Below are 17,437 nucleotides of genomic sequence, written 5' to 3' on the forward strand. Positions count from 1 at the left end.
CGATCTGGGCTCACCATGCCGATTCCTCATGGGAATGTGACCGCGGTTGAAATGGCCTCTCCATCGTTTTGCCTTGATCTATGTTGTTTATAAAATAATCTTCAGTGGTACATTCTTACGGGCGGAGGGAGAGGGGGGCGGGATTCAAACATGACAAAGATAGATAATGAAAAAAGCGTGTTTCTCCCTTAGACCCCCTCCCAATGGCTAACCTCTCTGCCATTCAGGGAACACACCTCTGAGTGCGTCTCTGTGGGTTTGTTATCATAGTTTTCTAGGAGGGCTTACCTGGCTCCGCCTTGTTCTCAGGGCTGCACCGGGCTTGGGCCAGGAGGAACTATATACTCTCCCTTTTGAAATTTGGGTCTCAGCCACTGGAGCCTTCTGCTTCAGCCTGCAGCAGTCACTGCCCACCACCACCCTGACCCTTGATCAGCATCTCCACCCACCCACCCAGCCCCTCGGCTGCCGGCTCTCCAGCTAGCCTGTCCCTCCATGATGGACTCTTAGGTTGATCCCACGATACTCCTTCCTTCTGCAAATGACACGCACCAACTCCCCAGAAGTGGGGCGCTGTCCACCCCCTCAGGGAAGGCTTTGGGCACCCCAGACCAGATCAATTCCCGTAATAAGGGGCTATCGTTTCCTCTGTCCTGATGCCACAGAGATTAACTAGGCAATTGCGCAGGTGTGCCGAGTCCCAGCCGTCTCCTGGGACCCGCTTTGGTTGTCGTCTGCTTCTCCGGGCAGTGCTTGGCACGCAGGTGAATGACTGAAAATGCCATTGATCCTTATACCTGGGATTTCAATCACTCTCAGCCCAAGAGTCTTTGGAGGCAGCTGGAGTGGGCCTTACTGCGTGGATTCTTCAGGTAAGAGAAGTCAGGGAACCTACTCAGAATCACTCGGCCCAGGAAAGTTCGAGACAGCTCAGGTTACACATCAGCTGCCTGGGCCCAAGTGGCCGGGCTCTGGTCAAAGGCAAGGGTTTCCTGGTCCAGAGAGACGCCAGGCATGTCCATCAATGGCTAGATTTCCCTTCAACCTCCCCATTCTGCTCCCCACACACTCCCCCAGGACTGTGTTCTTCTGGAATGGGGCCCTGCTTTCTTTCTCTCCGTTTGTTTTAATTTTATTATCGGAAAGTGCAGGTAACCAAAAATTCGCCAGTTGAACTATTCGTGATGTGTCAAGCCAGTGAAGATGGATTCTATCCCCAACACAGTGTCCCTTCCAATGATCATGTTATCAAGCGTTTCCACCACCCCGGGCAGAAACCCTGAGCCCTGGTGGCACAGTGGGTTAAGCATGGGGTTGGCTGCCAACCATGGGGTCAGCAGTTTGAAGCTGACCAGCCGCTCTGCAGGAAAAAGATGAGGCTTTCTACTCCCGCGGAGAGGTTCAGTCCCAGAAACCCACGGGGCAGCTCTGCCCTGTCCGCTAGGGTTGCTATGGGTCAAAATTGACCTGATGGCAGAGAGTTTGAGAAGTTGAAACTCGGTGTCCCTTCCTCAGTAGCTCCCCACTTCCCTTGCCCAGCAGGGCCTGATCAACATGAAGCAGCTTTGGCTTTTTGTAGCCAATGTCTTTCACTCAGCACCGTATTTCCAAGGCTCATCCATACTGTAGCACGTGTGTGTTAATTTTTTAAATAACTTTAAAAATAATATATCTAAGTGATAGGTGTTTGTAGCGGGGGGTGGGGGTGGGGGGAATCATTGTAGAACTAGAAAAAGATGGTTTAAAGCAATTAACCTCAATGCGTTTAACCAAGGAGAAGCACTGTTAGCAATTAGTACAGAACCTTCTAGACATTTGCTCCCCGCTCTGAAGGCAAATACATCTATTTGCACATGTACACGTATACTTTATTTTATAAAAGGGGTGAGTCTTGTTTGCTCTTGGCTTTTGCCACTTCCTCAGCCCCCTAACTCTCCTTGGGTGTCTATCAATATCCGTGGCCTTTGTCACTGCGGTGGCCACAGAGCTCCTTTCTCTAGACTTGCCCCACTTGTCCCGTCTCTCTCCGCCGAAGGGCAAGGGGTTGTTTCACATTTTTCGATGTTATAAATAGCACTGCAGTGGACATCCTTAACCACGAGTCCCGGGACTGTCCTTAATTATTTCCTGAGGAAACGCTCCTGCAAACAGAACAGCTGAGTCAAAGGGAAACACATCGTCAGCTTCTGAATGCCAAACACCCTTCCAGAAGTCTGAACCAATGTCCACGCCCTCAGGCTAGGTCCCAATCTCCAAAGACGTTGGAATGGGAAGATTAGAAGCAAAGAGGGTCCACCACCCCTGCTCACAGCCCCAGCCAGCCAGGGATACCCGCTCGCAATCCATGCCCTTGCCAGCTGGCAAGGAGCATGCTTAATGCCCATTTTCACTCCATCGCTTGACCACAGCTGAATCCACAGCCCTCACCCCATCCCACCCTCCATTCCCCAGCCCTCAAGGCTCACCCTCCAGGGAAAGGCAGCCCACATCAGAACCACGTGTGGTCACCTCAGCCCTAGGCAGCCACACACACTCAACCACTTGCAGACAGGGGATGCCCTAGAATTGCTGAGCCCAAAGCTTCCATGATAGCAGCCTTCTTCGCAGAATGCTGTGGTTGCTACCTTGTCCTGGTTCCTTGGTGACGATGGATCTTGAGGGCTCCTGAGTCTGAGAAGAGGGATGGTCCCTAAGGCAGGTTCTGGGAGTAGCAGCTGGCCTTCGGACGGCAGAGCTTGGGAGTACCGGGCTTCCCTCCCGCTCGTGAGGTCCAGGTCTCCCAGGATATTGGAGATTGTCAGGGTGGGGTGAATGTGAGCACTGCTGTCCCCTGATGTTGGTCACAGGCACCGATGATGGAGATTTGGAGGCTCGAGGCCCTCAGAGAAGGAGCCTCATTCTATCAAAGAGGCTCAGAGGGATGGCCGTGCCCAAGGTGATGTATCCCCAGCAGCTGACCTTGATGTCGGCTCTCTGTATAGTCTACTTCAAAAAGCAGAGTCCCCGTGAGGTTAAGCGACCCACCGCTGGTGCAGCCCTGACCAGCTCTCCTGACCTTGGGCTCTGAGTTTCCTGCCAAACTGGGCCTTCTCCACTTGAGGGGCCTCTTGCTCCCCTCTGAGTCCAGGGGGGAAGGTAGGTCAGGGGACCGACGGAGCCATGTGAACAGAATTCACAGAGCCTTGAGTGATGGCCTCATTTGCTTCTATTTCTGGGTTTCAGATGACACGCTGATGGTGTCAGAATCGCAGTCACACCGATTGCTGGTCCTGCTGGGGGAGGGGAGACCCCCTGCCGAGGCAGCAGCAGGGGCAGGGGAGCCTGGGCCCAGGAAGTAGCTGGTGGGAGGCCCCCTGAGAAGCTGCCGATCTTCTCCTCCCCAGACTCAGACACAGCTGCAGTGGTGAGCTGGAAAGTCCACGGGCCTGACCGCATCTCTGACCAAGTGGCTCTCTGTTTCAGTGTTTGCTGCTGTCCATCTGCCCCCTCAATGCTACCTTCCCAAGAGCAGGGACCCAGCCAGCCTGGTTGGCCAGTTCTGAGCCTGGTCCAGCACCTGGCATACAGGGCTGCCCTGGATCTGGTGGTCGAGCGAAGGAATTAAATCGACACAAGGATGGACCAGGCTAGCTGGAAGAGCCAAGTCTGGCCCAATGAGTCCCTCCCTGAGGGCCACAAGAAGAGAAGGGGGTAGACCCCACCCCATAGTGACCTCAAGAGGGAAGAAGCACCTGCCAGAAATAGCAGAGGCTTCCCAAAATGCGTGGTCTCCATATCTTAAGACACAGGGCAACCTCAGAACCTGGGGAGTAGGGGGACCTGAGAGCTGAGCTCGTTTGTCCCACTTCCAGCTTCGGCCAAAGTGGTGCCTCCTTCAGCTGTGTATGTTTTCATTAGGAAAAAAATACGGTCTGCTACTAAAAATGTGAAGTGTGTTTCTAGCTTAATTCTTGGGCCTGTAGAGTCCATGCTGAGAAATTAGAGCTTCCACGCACTTAATCGTAAACCCTAATCTAAGAACAAGTACTTATGATGTGGCCCTGCTCAATGCTTGCCCTTACCAAGTGATCACTGAGGATATGGATGCTATATCAAAGTGTGGTGGGAAAACCAGATGGTGCCCGGCTATCAGAAAGAATAGGGCCTGGGGTTTTAAAGGTTTGTCTTAACACAAGCAGCCATCTAAGTGAGTTGTCAGCTAAGTCCACACAGAAGGAACATACTAGCCCGTGTGATCCACGGATCGTAAAGAATAAAATCCAAGATCAGAGGAGGGAGATTAGAGCTTAAGTTCTGAGCACCCAACCTGCCGAAGGCCATGGATGACAGTGAAAGCCCCAAATCTATTTGCAGAGTCTCCATGCAGATTAAGCCTCCACTTAACTCCCTCATACCATTAGCTGGGCATGTGAACAGTCTCGTCCTCAGACAGAGTGCATTCGAAAGCAGATTGCTGCAGATATCATTTGGTTAAAATTTGACATAGTATCATTGGTTTTCCCTTCTGACTCATTTTTAATTTCTGTTTCTGTTATCTTTTGCTTTCTTTTGGATTTTTCTGTGTTTTATTTTGTTGCTGCTGGGGAGTTTTTGGTAGTATTTCCTAGATATGAAACCAGGATAGGCAATCCACTGAGACAGTAACTAGATTAATAGTTCCTTAGGGGGATGGCATGGGCAATTGGGGGTGGAAGGTGGTGAGCCAGAAATAATGGGTACAAAAATGAAGAAAATGTTCTGAAATGGATCAATCACAGTGACCATGGTGCAACTCCTTCCAATATATTTATACCATTGAATTGTATGGTACATGAATGATATTGCCAACCCAACTGGATGGTACATAAATTATATTGCCAACCCAACTGTTATATTGCCAACCCAACTGTTATGTATGGTACATACATTATATTGCCAACCCAACTGTTATATTGCCAGCCCAACCCCAAAACTAGAGTATCTGGGGAGGTGGAGGCACAAGTCTTCCTTGCCTCCAGCCACTCCCCCAGAGTGAGACGGACAGTCTGCTCCCTTCATCGGTCATCATGGTCCTAGCGACCCCCTGTGGGCACTCACACTGGATCACAGTGTCCACAGCACAGATGGAGTCCTTGTCTGCTTGGAGCTGACATCCACCTGGAAGGTGGGTATTAAACCAGTAGTAATTTGCCCCAGACTGCAGAATTGTACAGCCCCTCTGGAAAATGACGTGGCACAGCTTTCAAAAGCTAGACGTAGAAATACCACGTGATCCGGCTCTCCTACTTCTAGGCCTAGAAATAAGAGTGATGGCATCAATAGACGTGGGTATGCCATGTTCTTTGCAGCAGTGCTCCCAAGAGCAAACTTTGGAAAACCAACCCAAATGCCCATCAACAAGTGAATGGATAACCATCAGTGGATCTTGGACCAACCAACTGTGGGACATGGAGGAGCTGACCCGGGTAAAGGGGAAGTGGCACACAATATGCAGGCAGTCAGGTTACTGGGGCCAAGGCAAAAGGCCACCATTGAGAGTGAGCCAGAATAAAGGACCCCTGGGAGCGGGGGAGGGAGGGGAAAAGGGGGAGCCGATATCAGGGAGTTTGAGAAGTAAGAATATGTCTTGAAACTGACTGTGGTGGCAATTGTACAACACTGCTTGATGTGATTGAACTATGGAATGTCATGATATCTGTAAGAGCTCCCAATAAAATGATTTTTTTTTAAAGATAAAGGACATCAGTAAGTGCAATCACACATATAGTCCAGCAACAGCAGTAACAACTTACAATAATTTGTGAGTAGATATATAGGTGATATATATGCTAAATGGGTGAGGGGTGTCATATGGAAGTACAGTCATACACATGTATAGGTATAGTATGTGTATCTCTCTCTCTCTCTCTATATATATATATATACACACACACACACATATATATCCACATGCATATTTTCAAATGCATATATATAACCACATATGGGGAGGGACAGGCCCAGAAACTACATAGACATTGTGACAGAACTAGTGAACTTGAAGGTGAAGGGCCATAACCTTGGGAGAGATCAAAGTCAATTAGCAAAGCGCAATCCATAAACACATTGTTCTACATCCTGGTCTGGTGGTTAGCATTTGAGGTCTTAAAAGCTTGCACCCGAGAAGCAGCTATCGGTCTCTTCCTGCCTGGAGCAGAGAGGAACAAAGGAAAAAGGAAAACTCAAGGAAGAAATTAGCCCAAAGGACAAATGCCCCACATGAACCACAGCCTCCTCCTCTGAGACCAACGGAACTAGACGATGCCTGGCTACCACGGTAACCACGCTGAACAAGATCACAACAGAGGGTCCCAGTCTGAATGGGTTCTTCAATATCTATAAAGGGATCCCGGAGACGAGACTCCTGCGCTGAGAAACCTCTCCAACTGGAAACCCCTCAGAGACAACAAAACAGATAACACCAAGATTGCGCCCCTCAGAATAATCAACTCCCACAGACCAACAGGGTAACATTTGCCCCAAGCCAAAGATGCTAAGTCAGGGAGGGGCAGGAGATCTGGTGACTGGAAATGGCGTGCTCAGGGAGGAAATCAGGAGAGGGCTGGCACTCGGTGAGCATTGCCACTAACATCACAGAATGATGTGTGCATGAGCTATTGATTGAGAAGACTAACTTGCTTTTGAAAATAATAGTCATTTGCCCTCACTTCTCCCGGCAAGGTTGGTGGTTCAGACCCACCCAGTGGCTCTGCGGAAGAAAAATTTGGCAACCCACTTCCTTAATTAAGTCCTACCGCCAAGAAAACCCGCTGAGGCGGCTGCTCAGTCACACAGGGCGCTCTGTGAGGGGCAATCGACTCAGTGGGGCAATAATCATTTGCAAGCTGCTGAGTTTGATTTTGTTTGGGGACGAGCAATCTGGTCACCAGAGGATAGGTGACCCCCATCTTCCAGCGGCTACGGAAAGCATGCTTTGACCCAACTCAGGCCAGTTTTGCATTCCAACTGTGGGGCTGGAGGAGAAGAGAAGATCAAAAGTACCACGCACTGCTAAAAGGACAAACCGATCTATATCAGAAGAAGTAAGGCCAGAGTGCTCCTTAGGGGCAAGGATGATAAGACGTAAGTCTTACATACTTTAGACAGATTGTCAGGAGAGACCAGTCCCTGGAGAAGGGCATCATGTTTGGTCCAGAGGAAGGGTGGTGAAAAAGAGGAAGGTCCTTGGATGAGATGGGTGGACACAGTGGGTGCATGCGTGGGGTAGAGGAAGAAATGTGGGGGCGGCTCAGGACCGGGCAGAGCTCGTTCTATTGTGTATCGGGACACTGTGAGTCGGAACCAGTACCTAACAGCAGCAACAAAAGGAAGTGCTTGTAACTGGGTCCCCCATGTGCTTGATTATAAATAATATATATGCAGCATACACGCACATCTGCCTACAGATGTGCCCATATGAGCATCATATATACATAATTATACCTTCCTTTATGCATATAGACATTCATATCTGTGTAGCCACACATGTAATTGTTTGGTTGTTGTTATTATTGTAAATGTATATCATTTAGCCAAAAAATGTCCTTTAGTCTTCATGCCGTAAGAACTTGCGGTTAATAAGTAGAGGAGCTGGTGCCCTTTTGAATCTGCCTATGGTTCCAGAGTCTGCTCATTGGTCCCTCCCCCACCCTGCCGTGGAGTCCAGTCTAACCCCTCGTCACCCCAAGTGACAGAGGGGACTGCTTCTGAGGGCGTTCTCGGCTGTAATCTCCATGGGAGCATGTTGGGGCGGTGATAACAGGCGCGCTTTCCATCAGCAGCCCAGTGCTTGCCCTACCCCTAAAAAGAGCAGGCCCGCCACCCCAAGTCATCGCATGGGAACTCGCAGATGACAGATGGGCCTCCCTGCCCTGGAGAGGCCGGCTGACTCCTCTCTCTTGGCCTCCTGCCTCAGCTCCAGCAGAAGTCAAAGCGTCCCATGGGTGTCAGATGCAGCCACCTCCTCCCTCCTGCCTGTCCCATCTCCGGCTGGGCCTGTGACCTCCACAGACTTCAGTTGGCTCCACCCCTGGGCCTGGGCCTGGGCCTGGGTCTGGGTCAGCAGCACCGGCAGGCTGACCAGCTACTCACCTCCCAGTGGCCTGCATGTGTTCCAGGATGAAGGCTGGGCTCCAGGGAGCCGGTTGCCATGACAACGTGGGGTGTGTAGCAGGCTGCTCTCCCTTCCTAAGCCTCCCTCAGGGGCTTAGTAGCCAGGTGTTCCAGGGCGGGGCAGCCATCCAGCAGCCCTGTGGCTGATGAGAGGGGCAGGAGCCATCAGAGGGACAGGGTGCAAATGCCAGTCCTAGAGCCCAGACTCCGAGCAGCACCTACTGCGGGCAGGAGGAGCCACAGTCAGGGAGGGCAGTGCTACTGGGACATGGTCTGAAAGTTCGGCCTCTCTCAAAGCTGTCAAGTCCATCGGACTCATAGCAGCTCTATAGGACAGAGTAGAACGGCTCCTTAGGGTATGAGACTGCATCTTTAGGGAAGTAGTCCCATCTTTCACCGGCAGAGCCACTGGAAGGCTGGAACGGCCAACCTTGGGGTTAGCCGGTGAAGGTGTCACCCACAGCGTCACCAGGCTCTTTGGGGGTACAACTCGCAGATTTAAGCCTATCCCTTCAGTGTTCTCCAGTGCTCATCTAGATTCCATTGTTTACCATGGTTTGTTTCTTTCTGAGCTACGGCAGTGGTGAGCCAATGCCATTGATAAATCCTGCACAGTTTTCTGGGCACGCCCCGAGAGCCAGCCTGCATTCCGCTGTCCTTCAGCCTAACTGAGTCCTTCCAGAGGCTCAGGGGACCATCTCATCCCGGCAGCTGTCGTGATTTTAGCCCTCACTGTCTTGCATCTCAGGGAGGCCCTCTGTCCCTGGCAAAACAGACGGGTGATCCCCCCAGCAGGCACAGTGCCAGGCTCCCTCCCAGCAGACCTGAGAGGGAAGCGCTCCCTGCCTGGAGCTGGGAGGGAAGGCAAGCGAGGGAGTCAGTGGTCCAAGGTTGCACATCCCAGAGGCTCCCGGGTCGAACCCACACCGGTGACTGTGATACCTGGTGTTTCACCACCCACAGCACTGCCCATTTCGTCCTCGCTGTCCCCCGGTAAGGGACTTACGGGTGCTGTGACCTGATGGGGGTCAAGTAAGGCCCCGTGAGACCAGTTGTTCGAAGGATGGGGACGCATGTTGGGCACATGTGCAGGACTGTCCACTGTCAGGGCATCTGCCTTTGGGGTGCCACCTGGCCCTGTGGATGCACCCCACCCCCATATCAGAGGATTGCCTAGAGTTCCCCGCATGGGCTGTCTGGGAGCTACTGTGGTCACACAGCTGTGAAGCTGGGACCCAGAGAGCCAGGCCAGCCCCTCTGTGCCACACAGCAGGACAGGGGGCAGGTCTTCCAAGTGCTCCCCAAGCAGGGAAGGCGCCCGGCAGGCTGGAATCCCTGCTCCACTCCTCTGACCATGAGCTTCGGGCCAACGACTCAGCGAATGCTTGGTGCTGGAGCTGTCTGTCTGGCACTGGGTGTAAACTGCAGATTAAATCAGGCATGGCCTTGGCCTCTGTGAGGGATGCTGTTTGCCGGGAGGAGCAGAGTTCTTGGGACAGGTGACCAGGGGCTGTGAAGGCAAGCACAGTCAGAGCCTGGGCTGGGCTGGGCAGCGGGGAAGGCTTCCCTGAGGAGGTGATATCTAAGCTGAGACCTGAAGGAGAAGGGGAAGGTACCTGTGGGGGACGGAAAGGGGGCTGGGACATTCCAGGAAGGAGGGGCAGTGGGTATGAATGTTCAGGGAGCCTAGGGCTTTGGAGCACCCTCTGTGAAATGGGGATGACTCTCATACTCTCACCTTCAGGGCTGTCATGGGCTTTTAATGCAGTCATTTCAGAAAAGCACCCACCCCAGGGCCGCCCTCTCTCTCGCCTCCCCCTCCCTCCCTCCCTCCTTCTCAGGACCTCATGATTTTCCATGATTCCCCTGTCCACCCAGGTCTCCGTTTACATTTCCCAAACCAAAACACCAAGCCACTTGTCGGTCAGTCCAGCCCCCTGGTGACCTCAGAGTGGGATTGTGTGCGCCCTGATATTTCCAACGGCTGATTGTTTGCGGGAAGTAGACCTCTGGGCCTCTCTTCTACAGTGTCTCTGGGGGGATTTGAACCACCGGCCCTTTGGTTAGCAGCCAAGCGCTTAGCCATTTGTACCACCCAGGGACCCCCAGACACCTCTCTGCCATGCACAGAACAGGGGCCGTCCTGGGGGCGTAAGAGAGAGATGTAACAACAGGACGTGTGCCCTAGGGCAGGGGGTGAGAGCGCCAAAGCCGGGTGGAAGGGCAAGGTGGACGGTGTGTACTTGGAGTGGTCAGGCAAGGCTTCTCCCTGAGTGCCGGGAATAGGGGTCCAGGCCCTGAGGTTAGTTGCATTCTGAGGTCAGCAGGCTGGAGTGACACGGGAGGTGGCCAGGCAGGGGAAGAGATGGGAGGGGGCCAGGCCTGGGTAGTCCGTCCGGGAAGGCCCCGGGAGTTGGATGGTTTTGATGACCCTGTGCCTGTGACACTGCCCACAGCCCTGCTCCTGGACATCATGACGGTGGCCGGCGTGCAGAAGCTCATCAAGCGGCGGGGTCCCTATGAGACAAGCCCGGGCCTCCTGGACTACCTCACCATGGACATCTACGCCTTCCCGGCCGGGCACGCCAGCCGCGCCGCCATGGTGTCCAAGTTCTTTCTCAGCCACCTGGTGCTGGCGGTGCCCCTGCGCGTGCTCCTGGTGCTCTGGGCCTTCTGCGTGGGCCTATCTCGTGTGATGATCGGGCGCCACCACATCACGGATGTCGTCTCGGGCTTCATCATCGGCTACTTCCAATTCCGCCTGGTGGAGCTGGTCTGGATGTCCTCCAACACCTGCCAGATGCTCATCTCGGCCTGGTGAGCTGGCCGCCCACACCTTCCCCGGGAGGCTGGGGCTCCTGGGGGCTGGGGAGAGGCCCAAGGACGACCTGGAGGGCGGTCAGCGAGGGCCACTGAGCCAGCAGCCCCACCCCTGGAGTCAGCTGCCCACAAGCCATCTTGGAGGCCGGCGACCCTGAGCAGACTGGCCCCTGGTGAGTGCTGTGTTTGGTGGTGCTGGGCACCGCCTGCCCCTGGGTGTGGAACCCACGGCTCCTCTAGGCCAGCAGGGGTCCAGCCGTGGAGAAGGCCCCGCTAGGCCACTGCTCGGAAGACAGGCGAGAACCAAGGCGATGGGAGAGGGGAGGGATCTGGTCTTGTCCTCTTGTGTCATCCCTGTTGAGCCTTTGGCTCATGTGCCCCTCATGTCCAGCACAATATCCCAAGCCCCTCCACCACCCAGTGCAGCTGCCCATTTTCACGAATGATCATCGACCGCTAGCTTAGGGCAGCACTCACAGGACACCAGCCTGCGAGGTTCAACCGGGTGAAAGAAGGACTCTGTTGCCAAACATATTTGGCCAATGCTCCTGTTTGGTCCCCATGTCCACACGCCACGGGGGTCTTCCTTGGCAGAAAGGCTCCGACAAGTCTTGGGGCCAAGCTTCTGGCGGCACCTTGGTCCCCAAACTTATTTAAACACAGAACCCTTTCCTGGAGGATGGCTGCTCACTCCCTGGGAACTCTGCTCTCCCAAGTGCCCTTTGGGAGATGCGGCCCCTGGAGCCAAAGGGCCCGGGGCTTGAGCTGGCCTCTCCCAGGTGCTCCCTGCCCACCACAGCCTGTGGAAAGCTAAGCTGCATCAAGTGCTGGCCCTGGACCATGGGCTTCGGTGCCACGTTGGCCCCCAGGGGCTGGACTCCATGTGACCTAATAGGTCGTTTCAAGCCTACCGTTTATGGACATGCGTTTCCTGTGACAATACAGATGATGTGCAAGCAAAGCCTGCCTGTGCGTTTTATTTCCTATCAGGTGTATGTGCTCCAGAACCTTCCGGGTGGCCAAGCAGATGAGTCTCTGCTAACATGGGGGAGGAGGAAGACGGTGTACCATGAGGGGGTCATGGGCACAGGGAGGGATGCCGCTGCACATTCTGGGCTGGTCCTTTCTCCCGAAGGTCCTGATCTTGTGTGAAGAGGTCTTGGGTGAGGTGGAGGCTCTGGGTTCCCTAAATACAGTGAACCCTTGTTTATCGCGGTTAATTGGTTCTAGATCCTACCGTGATAAATGAAATTCCGCGAAGTAGGATTCCTTATTTGTAAATCAAATATTTTTGTAGTTAGAGCATAGAGGACATGAAAAAACACTCTTTAGTCACCATTACACTCGTATTACCCAATTTATTAAACGAAAAAGGGAAAATACAGTCAAACATTTTGGACGTTACAATGATCATTTATTATTTTATTTATGGCATCAAGCGTGTACAGTATGAGCCAATCAGTGGCAGTAATGACAGAGCATGCGCGGTTACGCAAAAACCGCGATAGAGTGAAGCCGCGGAAGTCGAAGCGCGAAGTGGCGAGGGATCACTGTAAACACTTGGTCTGTGAGCACTCATCACCACCTCAAGACAAGCCTCTGCCACGGGGTTTGTCTGCATGTCCATTGGACAGATGAGACCACTGAGGTCTGAGGAGAGGAGGTCACTTGCCCAAGGCTGCCCAGCAGGAGGTAACCCAGTGAGAGGTGAGCCAGGGCCGTCCTCCAGTCTCACCCATCCCTGTGGGGCTCTGCAGGCGCCTGGCCTCTTGCTTCAGGGATCTCACCTCCTCATTGGCCTCGGTCCACCTCAGGGGCCCAGCCCCTGCCCACTACACCCCAGAGCCCCTGCTTCACTCCAGGCTTCTTGTGTGTCCGGCTTTGTTGGGTCCTGCATGGTCCGCACCTTGTCCTCTCCATGGAGGAGGTCAGGGGCGCCACCCTGGCTGGGCCATCCAAACTCCAACACCCAGCTTCTGATCTTGAGTCCTGGCTGGTTCTGGAGTCTTGAAAAGGCAGCATCCTGCAGTCTTCACATTGCCACAGATGCCCCTGGGCAATGCCCCGGGCAAGATGCTAAGCAGAAGCCTCGGGGAGGGGTCTTCCTTCACACATCACCCCCGCCCTCTAGAACCGGTCATGCAAAGCGAAGCTAGCTCCAGGTTTGGGCCAGAGACAGGCTGCTACCATCCAGGGCTCACATCCCAAGCTGGGGCACAGCACCCCAAGACTCCCAATAGGGTTTGGCATCTGCAAGGGTGGATGGGTGGTCTCTGGAGCTCTGTGTAGCTGGTCCATAGGAGACCCACCCTGGACTCTGTGCCAGCACGTTCTGGCTGCGGGATAACCCTTCTGCAAGCCCCAGTGTCCTAATCTACCCAACAGCATCCACCGTGGTCCTTGGGGAGTCAGCAGCGCCCTAGCACAGGGTCTGACGCGTGGTCCATGCTCAAGAGCAGCTACGAGGTCCTGGGCACCGAAGAAGCCAGGAGACGCGTTGCCGGCACTGCTGTGAGCATGCTGACTTCCCTGGACCCGACCACTCTCCTCAGACCACCGACTCTGCTGCCCCTCTCCAGGGGGACCCTGGACGTGGTGGAAGGAGGAGCAGGACCTGATGGCCCCCTGGAAGCTCCAGGGGGGCCTCTGGAGGAGCCTGCATAGCCGAGCCTGGGAGGGGGCAGGCAGGCAGGAAGACAAGCTGAGATGCCTTCAGGAAGCGACCATCACCGCTGTTCCTGAAGTGCGCCTGGGTGGGGAGGTGGGTGGATGGCAGGGAGGCTGGGTGGCAGCTTTGAAAGTCCACGTGAGGGAACAAGAGACGGAGAGTAGGCGCGAGCCTATGCCAGCACCCAGGAAGACGGCATGCGTTTGGTGAGTAAAGGCCCCAGCATCTTGGTGTGGGGGCCCCTCAGGTTGCCCCCTGTTCGGGAAGACCCCCGTGCGTGCAGGGTAGAATGCTTCATAGCGTCTTCAAGGATGCCACCTACCACCAGGCCTGTCTTCTGTGGTGCCTTTGGCGGGGTGCGAACCACCGATTTTTCAGGTCTAGTTGAGCACTTAACCGTTTGGACCCGTCAAGTCCGTACCGACTCTCCCTTTTTGATTTTGATTTGTTTATTTTTGAATCTTTTTATTGAGGGCTCTTACGGCTCTGATTGCAACCCACACGACTCTCCCTTCTTAAAAGGGTTGTATCCCTCTCTGATAACGCATCCCACACTAGGAGGCTTAGAGTGACAGAATCTTGTTGTTGCATAGTCCTGGAGACTAGGAGCCCAATGAGAGTATCAGCTGTGGAGACCCCTTCGGAGGACGCCGAGAGAAGCTCTTCCATAACTCCCTCCGAGCTTCCAGGGGCTCCCGAAATCCTTGGCGTTCCTCGGCTGGCTTTGCTTCTGCCTTTGCCAACACTTGATCACCCTGCCTCTGACCCTGTGTCCTGATGCACCCTCTCTTGCAACACCCAGCTTAGAGTAGGACCCACCCAGCTCCAGTCGGACCTGCTGCGGACTGATAACATCGTCAAAGGCCCCGTTTCCAAACAAGGTCCCAGGAGGAGGACTCCAAGATCCACGATATCTTTTGGAAAGGCAGAAACCAAACCCGAACAATAGTGGTTCTCCCTCCTTGGTTTTCGAGTGACCACTTGGGCAGCCGGGAGAGAGGCCCCACGGTCCGGATGCACCACCCTCCTTAAGCATCGCTGGATTCAGGTGAGTGGGAGGGATGTGGGTGTGTTTCCCTGCCTTGTCTGGGTCTGTTTTGTCGTCCAGGTCCCTCTCCTCCGAGGTCCCTGTGTGTGTGTAGGATTGGGGTGATTTCTTTCTCTCCCCCTCTGAGATCACAGATCCTCCGAACCTCTCAGAGGCCGGCCTCTCTAAAGAGCAGACAGCCAATCCTCTCCAGGGAACTTGCCGAAGGGGGATGGAGCTTTGTGACCTAGGAATATGGGGCTGGCCTTGTGCCGATTCTTCCTTCTCAGAGAGGTCACCCTGCTGGACGTGGTGGAGCGTGGTTGGAATCCAGGCTGGACCAGCGGCTCCAGAGCAGGGAAGCCCTTTTGAAGGCAGAGACGCAGAGAAGCTGCTGACCCGGAAGTGAAGCAGGACAAGTGCAGTGATAGGCAGAGGTTGGGTTGCCTGATAGGAGTTTTGGGGTTTTTAAAAATCATTTTATTGGGTGCTCTTACAAGCCTTATCACAATCCATTCGTCCATCCATGGTGTCAAGCACATTTGTACATTTGTTGCCGTCATCATTCTCAAAGCATTTTCTTTCCCCTTGAGCCCTTGGTATCAGCTTCACATTTCCCCCCTCCCTCCCTCATGAACCCTTGATAAATTTTTCCCATGTCTTACACTGACCGATGTCTCCCTTCACCCACTTTTCTGTTGTCCATCCCCTTGGGAGGGGGTTACATGTAAGTCATTGTGATCGGTTCCCCCATTCTCCCCCCACCTTCCCCTTCCCCTCCTGGTATGGCTACTCTCAATATTGGTCCTGAGGGGTTTATCTGTCCTGGATTCCCTGTGTTTCCAGCTCTTATCTGTACCCTGGTCTAGCCGGATTTGTAAGGTAGAATTGGGGTCATGATAGTGGGGGGAGGGGAAGCATTAAAGAACCAGAGGAAAGGTATATGTTTCATCAGTGCTATACTGCACCCCGACTGGCTCGTCTCCTCCCGGCGACCCTTCTGTAAGGGGATGTGGAATTGCCTACAGATGGGCTTTGGGTCTCCACTCCGCACTCCCCCTCATTCACAATCATATGATGGGTTTTTGTTTTAACTGACATCCAAATTCCCCTGTACCAGATGGCTGCCTGTGTCATCTGAGGTCATTCTTGGGAGGACTCAGTAAGCAGAACAAATTCACGCGACAAGTATTTAAGGAGCACCCACCCAGGGGTAGTGTGGTGGGTGTGGTGGGAACAAGGCCTTGATAGTTCCTGGCACCCAGTGACCCTGGGGCAGTGTGTATCCCTAGAAGCTCTCCAACACAATGACACCTCCTCTGTTCATCTTCATGTGAGGCCAGATCCTCTCCCACACCCTGACGGCCCTAGGGGGGTTTCAGCCAGGGCTCCCCAGAACCTGGAGCTGATCCTGCACTTTCCCAGCCTTCTCCTACCTCCTCCGGGTCTTCTTTCCCCAGTGGGTCCATGCAGCAGCATCACCTCCCTCCCTGCCCTGGTGCTGTGACCAACATGCTCGCCCCCCTAGAATGGAGGCCCGGGAGCCCACCTGCAGGAATCAGTGGCACCGGGCACACATGTCCTTTCGCTCCCTGGGCAAGGGCACGCCGGCAAACGCAGGCTTGTGGATTGCCGTTGGTGCTCATCTGGTTGCATCATCGCCGGGCCTGAAGACCATGAACAGGCATCACGAGGGTGGGTCTCTAGGAGGTGATGGGAGGAGGTAGGGGGTTGCCCTTCTGGCCCCTGACAACTCACCGTGGCCGAAGGGAGAGGCAAAGCAGAGGCCCAAGATCATGGTCACCTCAAGGTGTCAGAGTTCTAGGCTGTGCCCACGGCTCCTTGCCCATCTTGGTGGGTTTGGGCCTCTCCAAGTTTCAGCCGTCAGCTCAGGAAGCCTCACCTGGCTGGAAGGCTGGAGCGGAGCTGAGGGGTCCAGGCTGGAGTTTAACTGGGCAGGGTGGGGCCAAAGAAAGGGCATACACTTGGGGGTCAGCAGACCTGGGTTCACGTTTTGGCTCTTCCTCTGACTGACAGATCCCTGGCCCTTTCTAAGCCTTGTTTCTCTGTCTGTCAAATGAGATGGGAGAGTGGTGTCCTGCACAGTGGTGAGGATTAGAGAGAGGGTATCGGGAGCCTCCGGTCTGGTTGGTGCCTGGCACACAGAAGGGTTGCTAGAGGAAGGTGGGGGTGCACACCGCCGGGAAGTTACTGTATAGACCACCCCTCCTGGAAAGAAGCACAGGCACGTCTCCCCAGGCGCTCAGGAAAACAGGGAGTCTCAGGGCTTGGACAGGCAGCTGCCGGTGGGGAACAGGCGCCCAGAGGTGCTGGCTTACCTGGCCATGGGTAACCCGGGGCCCTGGCTATGAGGGAAACCTGGAGTCAGGAGACCCAGCTTTTCTGGCAAATCTTCAGAAAAGCGTCCCTCTCTGGCATGGAGAATGAGTGTTCAGCTGCCTCCTACTAGAGATGAAAATCCACCTGGTAAAGGCTCTCTAAGAAACCTGTCCCCGTCTCCATAGCAACCACAGGGCTTCAGGTAGCTTGTGCTGCTGGCCCCTGGGGCTTAATTCCCATGACAGTGGGGGCAGGGTGGGGTCCAGGTGAGAGCTCTTCTAGGCCCAGCTGAGGGACTCTGGCTCCACTCTCTAAGGGGCTCACCGTCCCTTACCGTCACAGGGGGTGTGGAGGGCTGTGGGCAGGGCAGGTCGCTGATAGGCAGGATTCGGGGAAAGTGTGGCCCTGGGGGTGGGGAGAGGGTCCGGAGCTGCTGGTGATCTGTGCTAAGT

General features: G+C 54.3%; 1 protein-coding gene across 1 annotated transcript in view; it reads left to right on the plus strand.

Moving 5' to 3' along the window:
* PLPP7 (phospholipid phosphatase 7 (inactive)) overlaps positions 1 to 11,901 on the plus strand; it is a 17,811-nt gene extending 5,910 nt beyond the window's left edge. The window contains exon 2 of the mRNA XM_004713248.2: positions 10,587 to 11,901. Within this exon, the coding sequence (XP_004713305.1) occupies positions 10,587 to 10,951 (365 nt within the window). The 3' untranslated portion in view covers positions 10,952 to 11,901. The remainder of the gene's footprint in view (positions 1 to 10,586) is intronic.
* Positions 11,902 to 17,437: the final 5,536 nt, after the last annotated feature.

Source organism: Echinops telfairi, unplaced genomic scaffold (genome assembly GCF_000313985.2).
Source record: "Echinops telfairi isolate 266 unplaced genomic scaffold, ASM31398v2 ScPeMD7_22;HRSCAF=79, whole genome shotgun sequence".
NCBI classification, from domain to species: Eukaryota; Metazoa; Chordata; class Mammalia; order Afrosoricida; family Tenrecidae; genus Echinops; species Echinops telfairi.